At 61.0% G+C, this 15,180-nt stretch overlaps 1 protein-coding gene across 4 annotated transcripts in view; it reads left to right on the top strand.

The window, feature by feature from the left end:
- Window positions 1-14,514, top strand: part of FBLN2 (fibulin 2) — a 67,989-nt gene extending 53,475 nt beyond the window's left edge. For 3 of the 4 annotated variants that reach the window (XM_025271959.3, XM_044933470.2, XM_044933471.2), the window contains 9 exons: window positions 3,211-3,345; window positions 5,443-5,580; window positions 6,031-6,174; window positions 6,289-6,417; window positions 6,755-6,880; window positions 8,653-8,769; window positions 9,412-9,540; window positions 11,431-11,554; window positions 13,758-14,514. In XM_025271959.3, coding sequence (XP_025127744.3) covers window positions 3,211-3,345; window positions 5,443-5,580; window positions 6,031-6,174; window positions 6,289-6,417; window positions 6,755-6,880; window positions 8,653-8,769; window positions 9,412-9,540; window positions 11,431-11,554; window positions 13,758-14,115 — 1,400 coding nt within the window. In that variant the 3' untranslated portion in view covers window positions 14,116-14,514. Of the gene's footprint in view, window positions 1-3,210; window positions 3,346-5,442; window positions 5,581-6,030; window positions 6,175-6,288; window positions 6,418-6,754; window positions 6,881-8,652; window positions 8,770-9,411; window positions 9,541-11,430; window positions 11,559-13,757 lie in introns of those variants that run through there. The other variant, XM_044933472.2, reaches the window with a different exon arrangement.
- The last annotated feature ends 666 nt before the right edge of the window (window positions 14,515-15,180 follow it).

The following is a 15,180-nucleotide window of genomic DNA, read 5'->3' as shown; positions in this document are numbered from 1 at the left end:
CATGTTTGCCCCCCGGCCCCCGGCCATGGGCACAACATGAGCCCTGCGGAGCCTGCTTGTCGGCAGCTCCTCCCGTCTGGGTCATGTCTGTGTGTGTGTCTGGGAGGATGGTCCATGGGGCCTGCCAGCACCCTCCCAGGATGCGGTATGCAGGTTTTCCTAGTGGTCTGGACAGATGACTTTGTTCTCAAAGGGGTTGCCAGGGGGCTGGAAAACGGGTTTTGGGGTTAAAGAACAGAGGTGCCTCCATTCAGCAAGGTTTATGGTCGTTCGTTCAGTCTTCCCTCCGTGTCATCCTGCCTGGAGCCCGGTCTCTTCATCCTTGTTCCACACACATGTTCATCTCGTCCGTGAGGGCTCACTCATTCTTTGCATCACTTGTGTGTCCATAAACGTGTCTTCTGTGGTGCGTTTGTAAGCTCCAGGCGTGTTCTGTTAACCTCGGCTGGTGAGACGGGAGATGGGTGCCCGGGTGAAGAGTGTGGTCTCTGTGGCCAGACGGCCAGGGTTCAAGCCCTGGCTCTGCCACTTTCTACTTGTAGGATCCAGGACCAGTCGTTTAATCTCTGAGACTCAAGTTTCTTCACCTGTGAAAAGAGAAACAGCATCCACCTCCAAGGGTCACTGTGCTGCTTAGATGAGTCTGCGTAAAGAACTTGCTAGAGTTCGATGTCATAATAATGATTCAACAAATGTGTTATACTGAGGCAGCCTGTATAGGTAGTGAGCTCCCCATCACTGGAGGTATGTAAGCCAGAGTGGGACAGGACTGAGTGGTGCCAAGTCCAGAGGACTTCTGACAGGCTGGTGACCTCTGTGGGGGACCCCCTATGCTTTTCTGTTGGCCTGTTGTGCCCTGTCCTTTGAGGACTGTTGTGGGCCCTGGGGAAGAGTGTTCCAGGTGGGTCGGGCTTTGGGAAGATGGGAGTCCCGGCTCTGTGGCCCACTCTGCGGGAGTGAGGAGAAGGCTGGGCACTCCGGGCTCTGTTCTTGTTGCCACGTGCAGGCCGTGGGACTTTGGTCCGGTCACATCCCCTCAGTGAGACCTAGTTCCTTAGCTGGGAAGGAGTGTTCAGGGTCATGGAAGGGCATTTCCTCTAAGCCAGCGGTCTGCACCCTTTTTGGCACCAGGGACTGGCTTTGTGGAGACAGGGTTTCCACGGGGAGGAGGGGGATGGCTTGGGCGGTAACGCGAGTGATGGGGAAAGGCAGCAGAGCGGTGCCCGCTTGCCCACGGCGCACCTTCTGCTGTGTGGCCTGGCTTCTAACAGCCCGCAGACCGGTGGGGTTGGGGGCCCCTGCTCTAAATCACCGGATCCCTAGTGAGCCGTGCAGCCAGTGGCGTCTGCTGTCATCCCTCAGCATGCTTTCTCCCAGCCTCCGGAGCAGGGTGGGGACCGGGGGCGGGGGGCTCCTGACCCACGACGTTTCTGGGGTCCTGAGAAAGTGTCAGTCCAGTTTGTAAATCAGAAGTCTCTATCTCGCCGAGCCAAGCCTTTCTTGGAAACTGTGGGTCCAGAATCCCCTTTTCTTCTCCCTCATCCCCACCCAACCAGGCTTGGCTCGGCTTGGCTTATATACCAGTCGGCTCACCTGGGAGTTTGGGAGCATTTCTTTTCTGGTGGCTCAGAAAATAAAGAATCCACCTGCGATGCAGGAGACATGGGTTCGATTCCTGAGTCAGGAGACGGGAAAGGCTGTCCACTGCAGTATTCTGGCCTGGACAATCCCATGGACCGAGGAGCCTGGTAGGCTACAGTCCATGGGGTCGCAGAGTCAGACATGGCCGAGTGACTAACACACACTTGCCCCACAGCCCGGTACCCCTCCTCTCCACCTTGTCCCTGTCCTGCTTGTAGAATCAGCTCTGATCTCAGTGTCCCCCAGAGCAACCCTGACATTCCAGCCCCCGAGCAGGTGGTACTTCTGAGACCGTGCCACCTTCCTCCCCAGTGTCTCCACCCGCCTGTCCCCTTTCCCCTGCCAGCTCGGGGTGGCCCCCACGCGGGTAGGCCACCTGGGCTTACCACAGAATAGGTGCTGGTTGAGGTGTGTCCAGGGAATGAAGCAATCAACAAGGACTGCTGCGCCTCCGCGGCCGGGTGGGGCTGGCAGGCGGTGTCCTCCGTGCGTGCTTAGCTCCCACCTGCGGGACGTCTGTGTTGATCGCCACTCTGGGTCCCCTCTGCCCTCCCCGGGGCTGCTTCTCCCTCCTTTGCGGGCATCTCCCCACCACCTGCTCCCACCAGGCGTCGGTCCTAGGCCTCTTCTGTGCCTGTCCTGTCCCCGAGCTGACCTTAGCATCCACCACGCCCAGCTTAACTAAGACCCATTCTGTGAACTCCAAGGCAGGACTCCGGCTGGCCCTTGACCCTCAAACTCAGTGTCACCTCCAGGGCTCCCAGCCTTCCTCTGTGAGCCTGCTCCCCTCAGCTGGCCCCATCCTCAGCTGTCCAGCTGCTTGGCCAGGAAGCTTTGGCAAGACCCCTTGGCTTCTTTTTTCCTTTCTCCTTCATCTCATTCGTCATAGATCTGTTGCTTTGACTTTCACATTGTTTTCAGAACGTGACTGCGTCTCCTCACCTCCATGGATGGCAGCCTCAGCCCCTTCATCTCCTATTCTATGAACCCCTCATCCCTGGAGTGTTCACACTCAGCCAGGGGCCCCTGTTACAAACAAGTCAGTCCACTCTCCTCCTCTGCTGGAACCCTCGATGGCTCCCGCCTCCCCCCGCGTCTCCTGATCACCTCCTCTTCCCACACCGCACCATCTGGACCTTACTCTGAACCTGCCCCCTCTGCCTGGGATGTGTGTTTGGCTCGTCCTGGGTCTCTTCAGATGATTGCTCAAGTGCCCTCTGCCCTGATGACCCTTCGTGCCCCCCACCCCCGCCCCCCACACTCCTGGTCTCCTCCACCCCACTGTTTCTGCCATAAGACTCCAGACCACCCTCCCTCTTTGGTCTGTCTGCGGGGCGTCCTCTGAGTGTGCCCCATGGCAGGGCTCCTGTCTGTCTCGTTCACCGGGTGCCCTGGGGCCAAGCACAGTGCTGCTGGCACCAGGCACGTGCTCCATAAATCTTTGTTGAATGGGTGGTGGCACAGAGCCTGCTGCTGTCTGGCAGGCGAGCACCTTGAGGGTGGGGCTGGTTGGCTGGTGCTGTCCCCAGGACCACCCCGCAGCCCCTGATGGCCTGGCCCTCCCCGCAGACATCAACGAGTGCGTGACAGACCTGCACACGTGCAGTCGCCGCGAGCACTGCGTGAACACGGTGGGCTCCTTCCACTGCCTCAAGGCTCTGACCTGCGAGCCGGGCTACAGGCTCGAGGATGGCGAGTGTACAGGTGAGGAGGGCTGGCTGCAGGCCCTGCCCTGCCCCTCACCCTGCCCCGCCCCCCCACCCCTCACCCTGCCCCGCCCCCCCACCCCTCACCCTGCCCCGCCCCCCCGCCCCTCCTGCCCCGCCCCCTTGCCCTGCTCCGCCCCGCCCCCTCGCCCTGTTCTGCCCCACCCCCTTACTTTGCTAAGCCCCGCCCCTCGCCAGCTCTGCTCCGCCCCTCACATTGCTCCGCCCCACCCCGCCCCTCACACTGTCCAGCCTCGCCCACCTACCCTGCCCCGCCCCTTACCCTGCTCTGCCCCGCCCCTCACCCTGCTCTGCCCCGCCCCTCACCCTGCCCCGCCCCCTCACCCTGCTCCGCCCAGCCCTCGCCAAGCTCCGCCCCATCCCCTCACCCTTCTCGCCGCCCCGCCTTGCCCCACGGGCCGCTCAGAGCTTGCTCAGGAAAGTTCCAAGCTCCAGGGTTTCTGGCCCGTTAAGAGACCCCACAGATGATGGTGTTTGGGGGCAGAGGTGGCCTCCAAACTGGTGGCGGGGGGTAGGGGCGAGGTAGATGTGTCTGGGTCACGTTACTCTCTTCATGCCTCTGTTCCCACAGAAGGGTCGTTTCTGTCCTTGTTAACCAGAAGATTCTAACCTCAGAAGAGAGAAGTTCTGCTGAGCCATTTCAGCAGCTGCTTCCCCAGCTTCGTTTGTGGGCCCGGCAGGGTTCTGGGTGGTGGGGGTGCGGTAGGGGCGTGTTTCTCTGTCGGGTCTGCTGACCAGGGAGGCAGGGGCTCACAGGCACGCCGGGATGGCAGGGCTAAGGCTGGGTTTTGCTTTAGTTGGGGGTCCAAAGAGGCCAGCCCCCTGTGGGGGTGATGTCGAGGCAGGGACCTACAGAATGTAGAGCCCCTGGGAAGGGTGCCAGGAACACAGGTGCCAGCCCTCAGGGGACAGGGGAGGAGGGGGCCTTGGTGCCAGGAGCAGAGGGCAGTCTTGGCTGGAGGCACACTGCCAGTGCTGGGTTGGCAGGCCCAGGCAGGCAAGGACTTGGGAGTCTATTTCACACATGATGGGTGACAGTTTATTTACATGTCCAGAAGAATGTCACCCAGGAGGTGAGACCCAGAGCAGTGCTCCATTGTTGCAAGCTCAGAAAATTTTGATGGGAACCAACTCTGAGGTTGGGCATGAGCTCAGGGAAGTGACTGAACACACTCTGTGCCAGGCCCTGAGCTGGGCTCAGAGCAGGGGTGGAATGAGCTGAGAGGAGAGGAGCTCAGACCCCTTGTTGCACACCTGTGCACACCAACGCACGCCCAAGGCACAAGCACACCAATGGCGAGCCCCCTTTAGAGAACCCTGACCCCTGGGGAGCGGTCCTGGCTCCCTGGACACCCGGCACCCCTGACCCTCTGCTCCCAGGGCATCCTCCTTAGACCAGAGTGGCCGGGCAGAGGCTGTGTCCTCAGGCTTCTGGGGGTCCTTGGAGGGGGTCCTCGAGCCCAGAATGGGCCCCCTAGAGACTGGACTGCTGTGGAAACCAGAGGGGGTGGACGAATGGACAACAGACAGACGCACGAGGTGGGCCTGGCCGTCAGGAGGCTGACGGAGTCTCGGCCGTCCCACGAGCCCCATGTGTCGCCTTTCGACTCCATCCTCGGCTTCCTCATCTGGGGAAAGAGCCCAACGTGCCTGTTGCGGGGTGGGGGGGGCACAGGCCAGCACTTTGTAAGCTGTGGGTGCTGGCAGTGGGGGTGGGCTGTGACCCACTGGGGCCGCATGGCAGGTGGGGACAGTGGAGACACGCGGGTCTGGCGGCTCCACCCTTGGAAGCTCCAAGCCCGGCGGCCCAGGAGCAGCGCTGAACTGTGCCAGTGCCTCAGTTTCCCCCACGTGGGAGGGGGCTCCTCTTGGCCCCGGCCCTGGGCTCCCGTGCGCACCGAGTAAAGACGTACATCTCAGAGTGCCCGGCAGTGAGGGGTGAGGCCATCCTCACTGCTGCCCGGCCACGGCAGTGCCCCACGATGCGGGAGACCTTTGTAACATCAAGGTTGTGACAGGGGTGTGCGGGTGCGTGCCCGCCAGCCCCTGAGCCCCGGCCCCATCTCTCTGGCAGACGTGGACGAGTGTGAGCTGGGCACGCACAACTGCCAGGCGGGCGCCGTGTGCCACAACACCAAGGGCTCCTTTTACTGCCAGGCTCGGCAGCGCTGCCTGGAGGGCTTCCTGCAGGACCCCGAGGGCAACTGCGTGGGTGAGCGGGGCCTGCCCGGCTGTGTCTGCCGGCCCCGGGGGGTGGGCGGTGGTCTTCGGGGAGGGTGCTTGGGGGGATGGGCTCTGAGGGCTTTAGAGATCGGGGAGGCCTGGGTGGCTGCCCTTCCCTCCCCCAGCCTCTATGTTCCCTGTGAATGTCAGTGCCTGGGCCCCGGAAGTCTTTGCAGACAGAAGCTCCCATTACCCTGAGCTGTCTGATCATGGCCGAGTTGCTTCTCCACTTTCTCCCCCATCTGTGGGACTGGGCTGGATGAAGGTGCATCACATCTGTTTTGACCTGGTCAACAGTGCCCGGCTTCTGGGAGGGAACACCCTTGGGTCCTGGGACACAGGCACTGGGGGGGTCTGACCTTCCGGCCCTGACCTGGGCTGGCCTGGGGCCCCAGGAGGGGCTGCACCCGGCTCCCTGTCACCTGCACCCCCTCCGCAGACATCAATGAATGCACGTCTCTCTCCGAGCCGTGTCGGCCCGGCTTCAGCTGCATCAACACGGTGGGCTCCTACACGTGCCAGCGGAATCCGGTGATCTGTGGGCGCGGCTACCACGCCAGCCAGGACGGGACCAAGTGTGTGGGTGAGGCCTGCCACTCCCCCCCACAGCCTCCGCCCTCCTGGTGGCCCTGGGCATGGCGGCTCCTGCAGGGGGGAGAGCTCGGCCTCAGCGTGCCCTGCTGGCCTCCCCCTGCAGACGTGAACGAGTGTGAGACGGGTGTGCACCGCTGTGGCGAGGGCCAGGTGTGCCACAACCTTCCCGGCTCCTACCGCTGCGACTGCAAGCCTGGCTTCCAGCGGGACGCCTTCGGCCGCACCTGCATCGGTAGGTGGGGCTGGTGGCTGGGACGCGCCCCCAGCAGTGCCCGCCTGCCCCAGGCCCCAGCCAGCCTTGCTCTGACCGCCTGCCTGGCCCTCTCTGTGCGTGTGTGCCCAGCTGAGGCTCCCCTCACGGTTCTTGTTGCCCTCATTTCTTGCCTTTCATCTGTGTCTGTCCGTGCATCCCTCTGTCTCCCTACAGCGCCCCAGCTGCTTCCTGCTCTGATCCCTCCTCCCCCTCGCTCCTTTGGGTCCCTGGGTCCCTCCTCTGCCCGAGGTTGGGGTAGGGGCTGGCATCCAGGCCCCTCTGCCCTCCTGAGGCCCCCCGCACCTGCTGCCCGCAGATGTGAACGAGTGCTGGACGTCACCCACACGTCTCTGCCAGCACACGTGCGAGAACACGCTGGGCTCCTACCGCTGTACCTGCGCCTCCGGCTTCCTGCTGGCGGCCGATGGCAAGCACTGCGAAGGTACGGCAGCCCCCCACCCACCCACGCACCCCGAGTCCCCGGCCTCGGCTGCCTGCCGCTTCCTGCAGGAACCCCCGTCTCAGAGCCGGGGGCTGGCTGGCTGTGCTGTCTGCACGCCCGGAGGTGGGAGTTTCCCCGTGTGCAGGGCTGGCAGCTCAGCTTCTGCCCCTTGGTAGGCTCCGGTCCCGGTCACCACTGCGGTGCCCTGGGGTCTGGGGAGGGAGCCAAGTGAGCGAGACAGGAGACAGGCCCGTGGCCCCGCAGCACCCCACTGATGCCACCCAGCCACGTGCTGTGTAAGCGGACCAGTCACGGTTTTCCAGATCCCAGCAACCCAGATATTTATCACGCATAAATCCTGTTGGGTTTTACATGTTGTTGGTAGGTTTAAACTTAAAAGAACACGCTGCGGGGTGCCCCGGGGCTGACGGAGAGGACCTGTGAGGGGCTGTCCCAGGTCTGCTGGGACTGGGGTGGGGGAGGCGGAGGTCTCAAGCTGCTCAGTGCAGGGGGAGGGGTCGAGGGGGTGAAGGGGTTGTGGGGTCTCCAGCCTCCCCTAGCTGGCGCCGTCTCTCCCAGCACCTTCCCCAGAGGTGTTCTCCTTCCTTCCCTCCTGGGGAGGTGAGTTTGCTGAGATCCACAGGCAGGCCAGGCCCCTCTGTCTGATTGCCTGGCCTGGCTAAAGAGCCGGCCTCCCTGGGACAAGTCCAGCCCAGGGGCAGCGGAGCGTCACCAGGCTTGGCTCCGTCACACGGCACTCGGATGGGCTCCCCAGACAGACCCTGTGGCTGCCGTTGAGTCACTGGTGCTCCCGTCACCTTTGAGCCCCTCCGCCGGGCCAGGTGGGCACAGAGCTGTGGGGGGCGGGCCATCTAGCCCACCCTCGTGGCGGTCCATTCTGCCTTCACCCACCCCTCGTCCCTACCTCACCCACTTCTCTCGGGCTGCACGGTAGACTCGGGGAAGGAACCAGTGTGGCCTCGGAGCCTGGTAGAGGAGGTCAGGCACTTATGCATTCATTAGTGGCTTCAGTCATTCCGTGTGAAAGCGGTGTGTGCGGAGAGGCCGTGAGCGTCACGGGTCAGGCGGCGGCCCCAAGGGCGTGTGCGATGTCAGCCCCACCCCACCACGGCTCACCCTGCTCCTACCCCAGCACCCCCTGCCCATGCACAGGGCCACCCCCAGCTGCTCTGTACCTCATCATCTCCAGAGGGTGGGGGTGTTTGTCTGTCTTGTTTGGGGCCGTGTCTACAAGCTGGGCACAGACCCGGCGCTTGTCAGAGCTTGGCAGGTCTCAGCTGGATGAACAAGAGACAAGTCCCTTCCTGCACGGAGCTCGGGGTCCAGCCAGTGCTCCCCGCACTGTCCTCCACTCGCTCCCTCCCCGTCCACCGCAGACCGGCTCTTGCCTGTCCCCCAGCCCCGTGAAGGGGGTGAGGGCAGGTCCCTGTCTGCACCTTGGGTGACACTCAGAGCCGCCTGCCCAAGCTGCCGTGGCCCGCGGTGGAGCAGCATCTAGTTCCCCATGGGGGTCTGCGTGCCACTGTGGTGCCCCTCCAGGCAGCAGGCCGGCACTCCACCACTCCCACCCCTGCCTTGCCGCGTGTCCCCGGCTGACCCCTTGCCTTTTTCTGGACCTCGGGTTCCCCATCAGCCCCAGGCGGAGGCTGGACCCGATGGTCTCTCAAGAGAAGGCTCCACGTGAGCGAGACCTCAGTCCCGGCTCTGGTCCGGGTGGGCTCCTCCGTGACCTCCGGCCGGTCTGTGCACAGACGTGAACGAGTGTGAGGCCCAGCGCTGCAGCCAGGAGTGCGCCAACATCTACGGCTCCTACCAGTGCTACTGCCGGCAGGGCTACCAGCTGGCCGAGGACGGGCACACCTGCACAGGTACCTCCCCTGGCCCTCCTGGGGCCCCTGCCCAGAGGCACTGCCCCCGTGTGCCAGGCTCGAGGGCCCCCGCCGCGGTGGGGGGATGCTCCGGACACGCAGAGGCCTGTGTCGGAGCGGCGGTCCCATCCCTGCTGCGTGGCTTCCTGGCGCCTGGACAAGGGCTCCCCAAGTCTGACTTCAGGCGCCTTCCCTGCAAAGCAGCGACGATGGTCGTGACCTCAGCGGGGTGAAGGGTTAAGTCACATAGTTGACCCTGAACCCTGCAGGGCTCAGGGCCTCCCCTCCCCTGGAGTCACGTGTAACTTTACAGCTCGCCCTCTGTATCTGTGGTTCCACATGGGTTACTGGCCCGAGGGTGGATCCCACAGTAATTACTGAAAAAGTCCCTATGCACGTGGATGCACGCAGTCCAAACCCGTGTCGTTCAGGGGTCAGCCGTGTCTCGTCCAGGCCATGTCTGGTACCTGATGGGCCCTCAGCCGGCCGCAGCAAGCCCGGAGTGGCCCCGGCGTGGCCACGGGCGGCTCTGTCCTCTCTCAGCCCCGTTGTCCTCATCTGTGAGAAGGGCCCCCAGGCTCCCTGGCTGGGGCAGGGACGGGGTGACCGGGGGTTCCTGAGGGCTGACCCTCTCTCTGGCAGACATTGACGAGTGCGCCCAGGGCGCCAGCATCCTCTGCACCTTCCGCTGCATCAACGTGCCGGGGAGCTACCAGTGCACGTGCCCGGAGCGCGGCTACACCATGACGGCCAACGGCAGGTCCTGCAAGGGTGAGTGCGGAGTCCGTGCCGGCGGGGCCTTGGGCAGCCCCCGAGCAGGCGCAGGAAGCCTTTCACAGTCTGCCGTGCGCCTGGAGCCATGATACCGAGCATGTGAGCCCAGAACGGCCGATGCCGCTGGTGGCCAGGTTCACCGGGGCCCACGCCTGGGATGAGGAACGTGGCGGTTTTTCTGCTGCTTGACCCAGCTTAGAGTCTTGAAGGCTTGGACTCCACTCTGGGCCCTGTTCTGCGAGCGGGACAGGGATCCTGGGGAGTGGTCCTGAAGGTGGGAGACCTCCCCAGGGAGGAGCCCACAGAAGAGGAACCCCAGGGCTGGCCAGGGCTTCCTGGCTGCAGAGTTCTTACTGTTGTTACTGTTTTAATATTTAGTTCAGTTCAATCGCTCAGTCGTGTCCGACTCTTTGCGACCCTATGAACCTCAGCACGCCAGGCCTTCCTGACCATCACCAACTCCTAAAGTCCACCCAAACCCATGTCCATCAAGTTGGTGATGCCATCCAACCATCTCATCCCTGTTGTCCCCTTCTCCTCCTGCCCGCAATCTTGCCAAGCATCAGGGTCTTTTCCAATGAGTCAGCTCTTCACATCAGGTGGCCAAAGTATTGGAGTTTCAGTTTCAACATCCGTCCTTCCAATGAACCCCTAGGACTGATCTCCTTTAGGATGGATTGGTTGGATCTCCTTGCAGTCCAAGGGACTCTCAAGAGTCTTCTCTAACACCACAGTTCAAAAGCATCAATTCTTTGGCGCTCAGCTTTCTTTAGAGTCCAAATCTCACATTCATATGTGACCACTGGAAAAACCATAGCCTTGACTAGACGGACCTTTGTTGACAAAGTAATGTCTCTTTTTAATATGCTGTCTAGGTTGATCATAATTTCCCTTCCAAAGAGTAAGTGTCTTTTAATTTCATGGCTGCAATCACCACCTGCAGTGATTTTTGGAGCCCCCCCCGCAAAAAAAGTCAGCCACTGTTTCCACTGTTTTCCCATCTATTTGCCATGAAGTGATAGGACCAGATGTCATGATCTTAGTTTTCTGCATGTTGATCTTTAAGCCAGCTTTTTCACTCTCCTTTTTCATTTTCATCAAAAGTCTCTTTAGTTCTTCTTCACTTTCTGCCATAAGGGTGGGGTCATCTCTGTATCTGAGGTCATTGATATTTCTCCCAGCAACCTTGATTCCAGCTTGTGCTTTTTCCAGCCCAGCGTTTCTCATGATGTACTCTGCATATAAGTTAAATGAGCAGGGTGACAATATACAGCCTTGACGTACTCCTTTTCCTGTTTGGAACCAGTCTGTTGTTCCATGTCCAGTTCTAACTGTTGCTTCCTGACCTGCATACAGGTTTCTCAAGAGGCATGTCAGGTGGTCTGGTATTCCCATCTCTTTCAGAATTTTCCACAGTTTATTACTAATTTTAATTAAAAAAAAATAACCAGTCTGGATTCTGTAAAAGGCAAGGATCCCACCTGCTCTAAACAGCCAGGTGGGAATGATGACTTCATGTGCCTAGAGTTTGGTTTACTCTGGAGGCTGAGGCCGTGTCTGCCTGATGGCGGAACCCAGAGGGGCGTCTCAAAGCTCAGACGCTGCAGTGACTTTGGCTCTTGAAGGTGCTTCAGGCTGGACACCTGTGTCCATTCCGATTGTCTCCCCCTGAGCCTTCCTCCCCGGTGCCAACCCCACAGAGGCTCCAGGCCCTGACTGCTGTCCAGAGTGGATGAAGTGGGGACGTGTGAGCTGTGCATCCACAGGACCAGCTGCTCTGAGACCCAGGCCCCCAGGGTGGGCGGGGGCGGGGGGGGGCGGGGCTCGGACAAGGGTCTCCAGACCGGGGCCCCCGTAAACCCGCCCATCACCCTCTGTTCCCCACAGACCTGGATGAGTGTGCGCTGGGCACCCACAACTGCTCTGAGGCTGAGACCTGCCATAACGTCCAGGGCGGCTTCCGCTGCCTGCGCTTTGACTGCCCTCCAAACTACGTCCGAGTCTCCGAAACGTGAGTCGTCCCCCCGCCCCCCGCCCCAGCCTTGGGCCCGGGCACCCTGTACCAGTCCCGCATTGCCCGGGGCAGAGGCCAGGTGGCCAGTGCGCCTGCCTTCGCCACCTCCTGGTCTTCCCAGGCCCCCTGTCCGGGGTGTGGTCTGACTGACCATAAATGGTGCAAAAAAAAGCACCTTGCAGGAAGTTTGGAGCAGAGAGAATGAAAGAAAGAAGACTCTCACACGTAAGAAAAACCTCCATCTTTCTCTCTCTCAAACATGCACACGCTTATCTTCTGTTGTGTAACGAGTTTTTCCCAACACGTAGCATCTTAAGTATGACAAGTAGTTACCGTCCTCCACGGTGTTTGGAGGGTCATGACCAAGGAGCAGCTGAGCTGGGTGGTTCTGCTCCAGGCCCCGTGGGGCCACGTCCACTGGAAGCTTGCCAGGGCTTCACCATTCCGCTGCCCACTCATGGCTCTGGGCGGGAGGCCCCAGCACGTCACCACCTCGGCCTCTCCGTGGGGCTGGAGCTCCCCAGCCCGGGTCACTGAGAAGGCAATGACCTTCTCAGTGATGGGTCACAGTGATGGAGACCCTCGTCCAAGCCCCCCCGGCCCGCCCTGGAGGCCTGGGTCTTGGAGCAGATGGTCCTTCGTGACCCAGGCTACTCTTAAAACCGCCGTATCATCACTTCTGCCACTGGCCGCACAGTCCAGCGCTGTGGGTGAGGGTGGGCAGGTGTCACCTGGGAGGTGACCCACACGGTGTGACTGCGGGAGAGGGGCGTGGGGGCTGTCTCACAGGCTGGTGACGACGTTCTCTCGTGATGCTTCTTGGCATTTTGCCTTTTTCCTGTCTTCTTACTAAAGAAGACAGGGCTTCCCTGGTGGCTCAGATGGTAAAGCGTCTGCCTGCAATGCAGGAGACCCAGGTTCGACCCCTGGGTCGGGAAGATCCCCTGGAGAAGGAAATGGCCACCCACTCCAGCAGTCTTGCCTGGAGAATCCCATGGTCAGAAGAGCCTGATAGGTTACAATCCGTGGGGTCACAAAGCTGGACACGACTAAGCAACCTCACTTTCACTTTTCTTACTAAACACACATTTCCATAAGTGCCTGCCATAGTGTCCGGCGTCTCTCCTCTGCACGGTGCTGCCACGCGGACGTGCTCGGGTGTTCCGAGCTTGCTTTCTCTGCTTTGCAGCCTCTTTTGCCTCTGCGTGTACAACCTGCCTCGGGCGGCCCTTCCTGGCACGTACGCGCCCGCGGTTTGCTCCTGGCTGCCCTGCTGACCCTGTGCCATGCTCACTAATCTACAGAGCCGGGGCGGGCCGGTGTGCAGGCGTGGGGGGGTGTTTAGATGAGTGTGTCGAGTGGCCAGTGGCCTCCCTTCCCTGGCTCTCAGCTGCTCCGCCTGCAACACAGGTGATGGTAGCGCCAACCCCAGGGAGGGTGAGAGCACGTGACGAGCGAGAACGGGTCATGAGTTTACACAGGGCGTGACGTGGCCTGGTCCTGCCTGCTGTGGTCCCCCCCATTCGGGAACTCTGCTCAGAGCACCTCTAGAACTGCGGAGCCCTGGTGCCCCTGGTGGAAGCACTGAGCTTCAAGGCGGGGGTTTAGTGATGGAGGAGACAGAGTCTCATTGCGCCAGGAAGAGACCAGATTATGGCTGAGCTTAGAAATCGAGTCAGGGGCCCCATGGGGTTTGGGGGTCACCCTGTAGTGTGGCCCGGCTTCCTCTGGGGCAGGTGTGACTCAGAGCTCTCTGATACTCGGAGAGGGACAAGGGCAGACCGTCCCAAGTCAGTGGGGGAAACGGCTCAGAAGGAGAGTCAATTACGGGAGAAAAGGGAATCTGAGAAACGATTAGAGTAATAGAAACACCATGGCCAGGGAATCCATGCAAATAGTGTGGGAAGGAAAAAAACTAGGGGTAGGGAGGTAAGAATGAAGGCAGACAGGAAGGAGCGCGCGGACCAGACGCTGTGGGCACTGTGCCGCGCGCTGCCTGGTTTATAACTCACCTCTTTCCGCCAATGACACCGTGTGGCTGTTAACCCATCCTGCAGACGGAAAAGCTGAGGTCCGAGGGGGGTCAGGTGACCCAGCTCAGGCTGCTGGGGGCTGCCGAGGGCGGAGCTGCGGGTGGAGGCTGGGTGGGAGCTGCGAGCAGGAGCCTCCCTCCGCTGACGCCCCCGCGTGCACCCCGCAGGAAATGCGAGCGCGCACTGTGCCACGACTTCCTGGAGTGCCAGAACGCGCCCGCGCGCATCACGCACTACCGGCTCAACTTCCAGACCGGGCTGCTGGTGCCCGCGCACATCTTCCGCATCAGCCCGGTGCCCGCCTTCGCCGGCGACACCATCGCGCTGACCATCACCAAGGGCAACGAGGAGGGCTACTTCGGCACGCGCCGCCTCAACGCCTACACGGGCGTGGTCTTCCTGCAGCGCACCGTGCGTGAGCCGCGCGACTTCGCGCTGGACGTGGAGATGAAGCTCTGGCGGCAGGGTTCCGTCACCACCTTCCTGGCCAAGATGCACATTTTCTTCACCGCCTTTGCCCTGTGAGGCGGCGCCCGCCGTGGACAGCGCGTGGAGCCCGGGTTCCCCCGCTGGTCCGGCGCCCTGGCCGCGCGCCCGCCTCCGCGCTCCCGCCAGCCGCGTGGGGGACTGGCGCTGTGGCCGGTTTCCTCCGACCCTGTAAATTAACTTAATTTTGCTGACTTCCTTCCTCGCGTTCTGGCCTCTCCTGGGCCCGGGACGGAGCTGTGAGGGCAGTTCCAGGCCATCGCTGGTGCCCCGTGGAAGGGATCGGAGGATCGGAGGCTGGAAATGGCGACCAAGACCGGAAACAGCGACCACGTCGGAGCTTTGGACTCAACTGCGTGACCCGTCCCCAACGATGATATTCTGTTTCATGTTACACTGTGATTAGCTCTTTACTTTTTTTAAAGATCATTTTTGTGTTTTTGTTTAATTATAAAAGTAGCACATGTATATTGCAAATATATATATATTCAAATAGTTCCAAAGGGTTATAAAGTAAAAAAGTGAGAAAAGAAAACCTGCTTCCTTTTGTGAAGTGCTTGGGATGATGTTCCCGAGTGTCTGCGGTCCCCAGCCTGGCCCTTGCCTCTCGTTGGAAGGATGGCAGTGGGAACACGCTCACTTCTGACTCTGCTTCTCTTCCTGCCCCGTTGCCTGGTACCCTCCTTTCCTTCTCCCAGTGTGGACCTCACCTGGCTTGTCACCTTGGACATCACCCAGGAACCGGACATCTATGTATAGTATTGGGACTTCCCAGGTGGTGGTGGTGGTAAAGAGCCTGCCTGCCTGTGCAGGAGATGAAGAGATGTGGGTTTGATCCCTGGTTCAGGAAGATCCCCTGGAGGAGGGCGTGGCAGCCCACTCCAGTATTTTTGCCTGGAGAATGCCATGGACAGAGGAGCCTGGCGGGCTGCAGTCCATGGGGTCACCCAGAGTTGGGCATGACTTCGCGTCCACGCATGCGTGGGTTATGTTACCTGTTTGACCTCTCAACCTGCCACTGTTCACACCTTACAACGAATGTGTGTGGGACTGTTGAGCAGAGAAATTAGCTAACGATTAGGCAAGTCCAGTTTCTCTCTCGGG

The sequence above is a fragment of the Bubalus bubalis genome, chromosome 21 (genome assembly GCF_019923935.1).
Source record: "Bubalus bubalis isolate 160015118507 breed Murrah chromosome 21, NDDB_SH_1, whole genome shotgun sequence".
NCBI lineage: Eukaryota > Metazoa > Chordata > Mammalia > Artiodactyla > Bovidae > Bubalus > Bubalus bubalis.
This window is presented reverse-complemented; position numbering and strand designations above follow the sequence as displayed.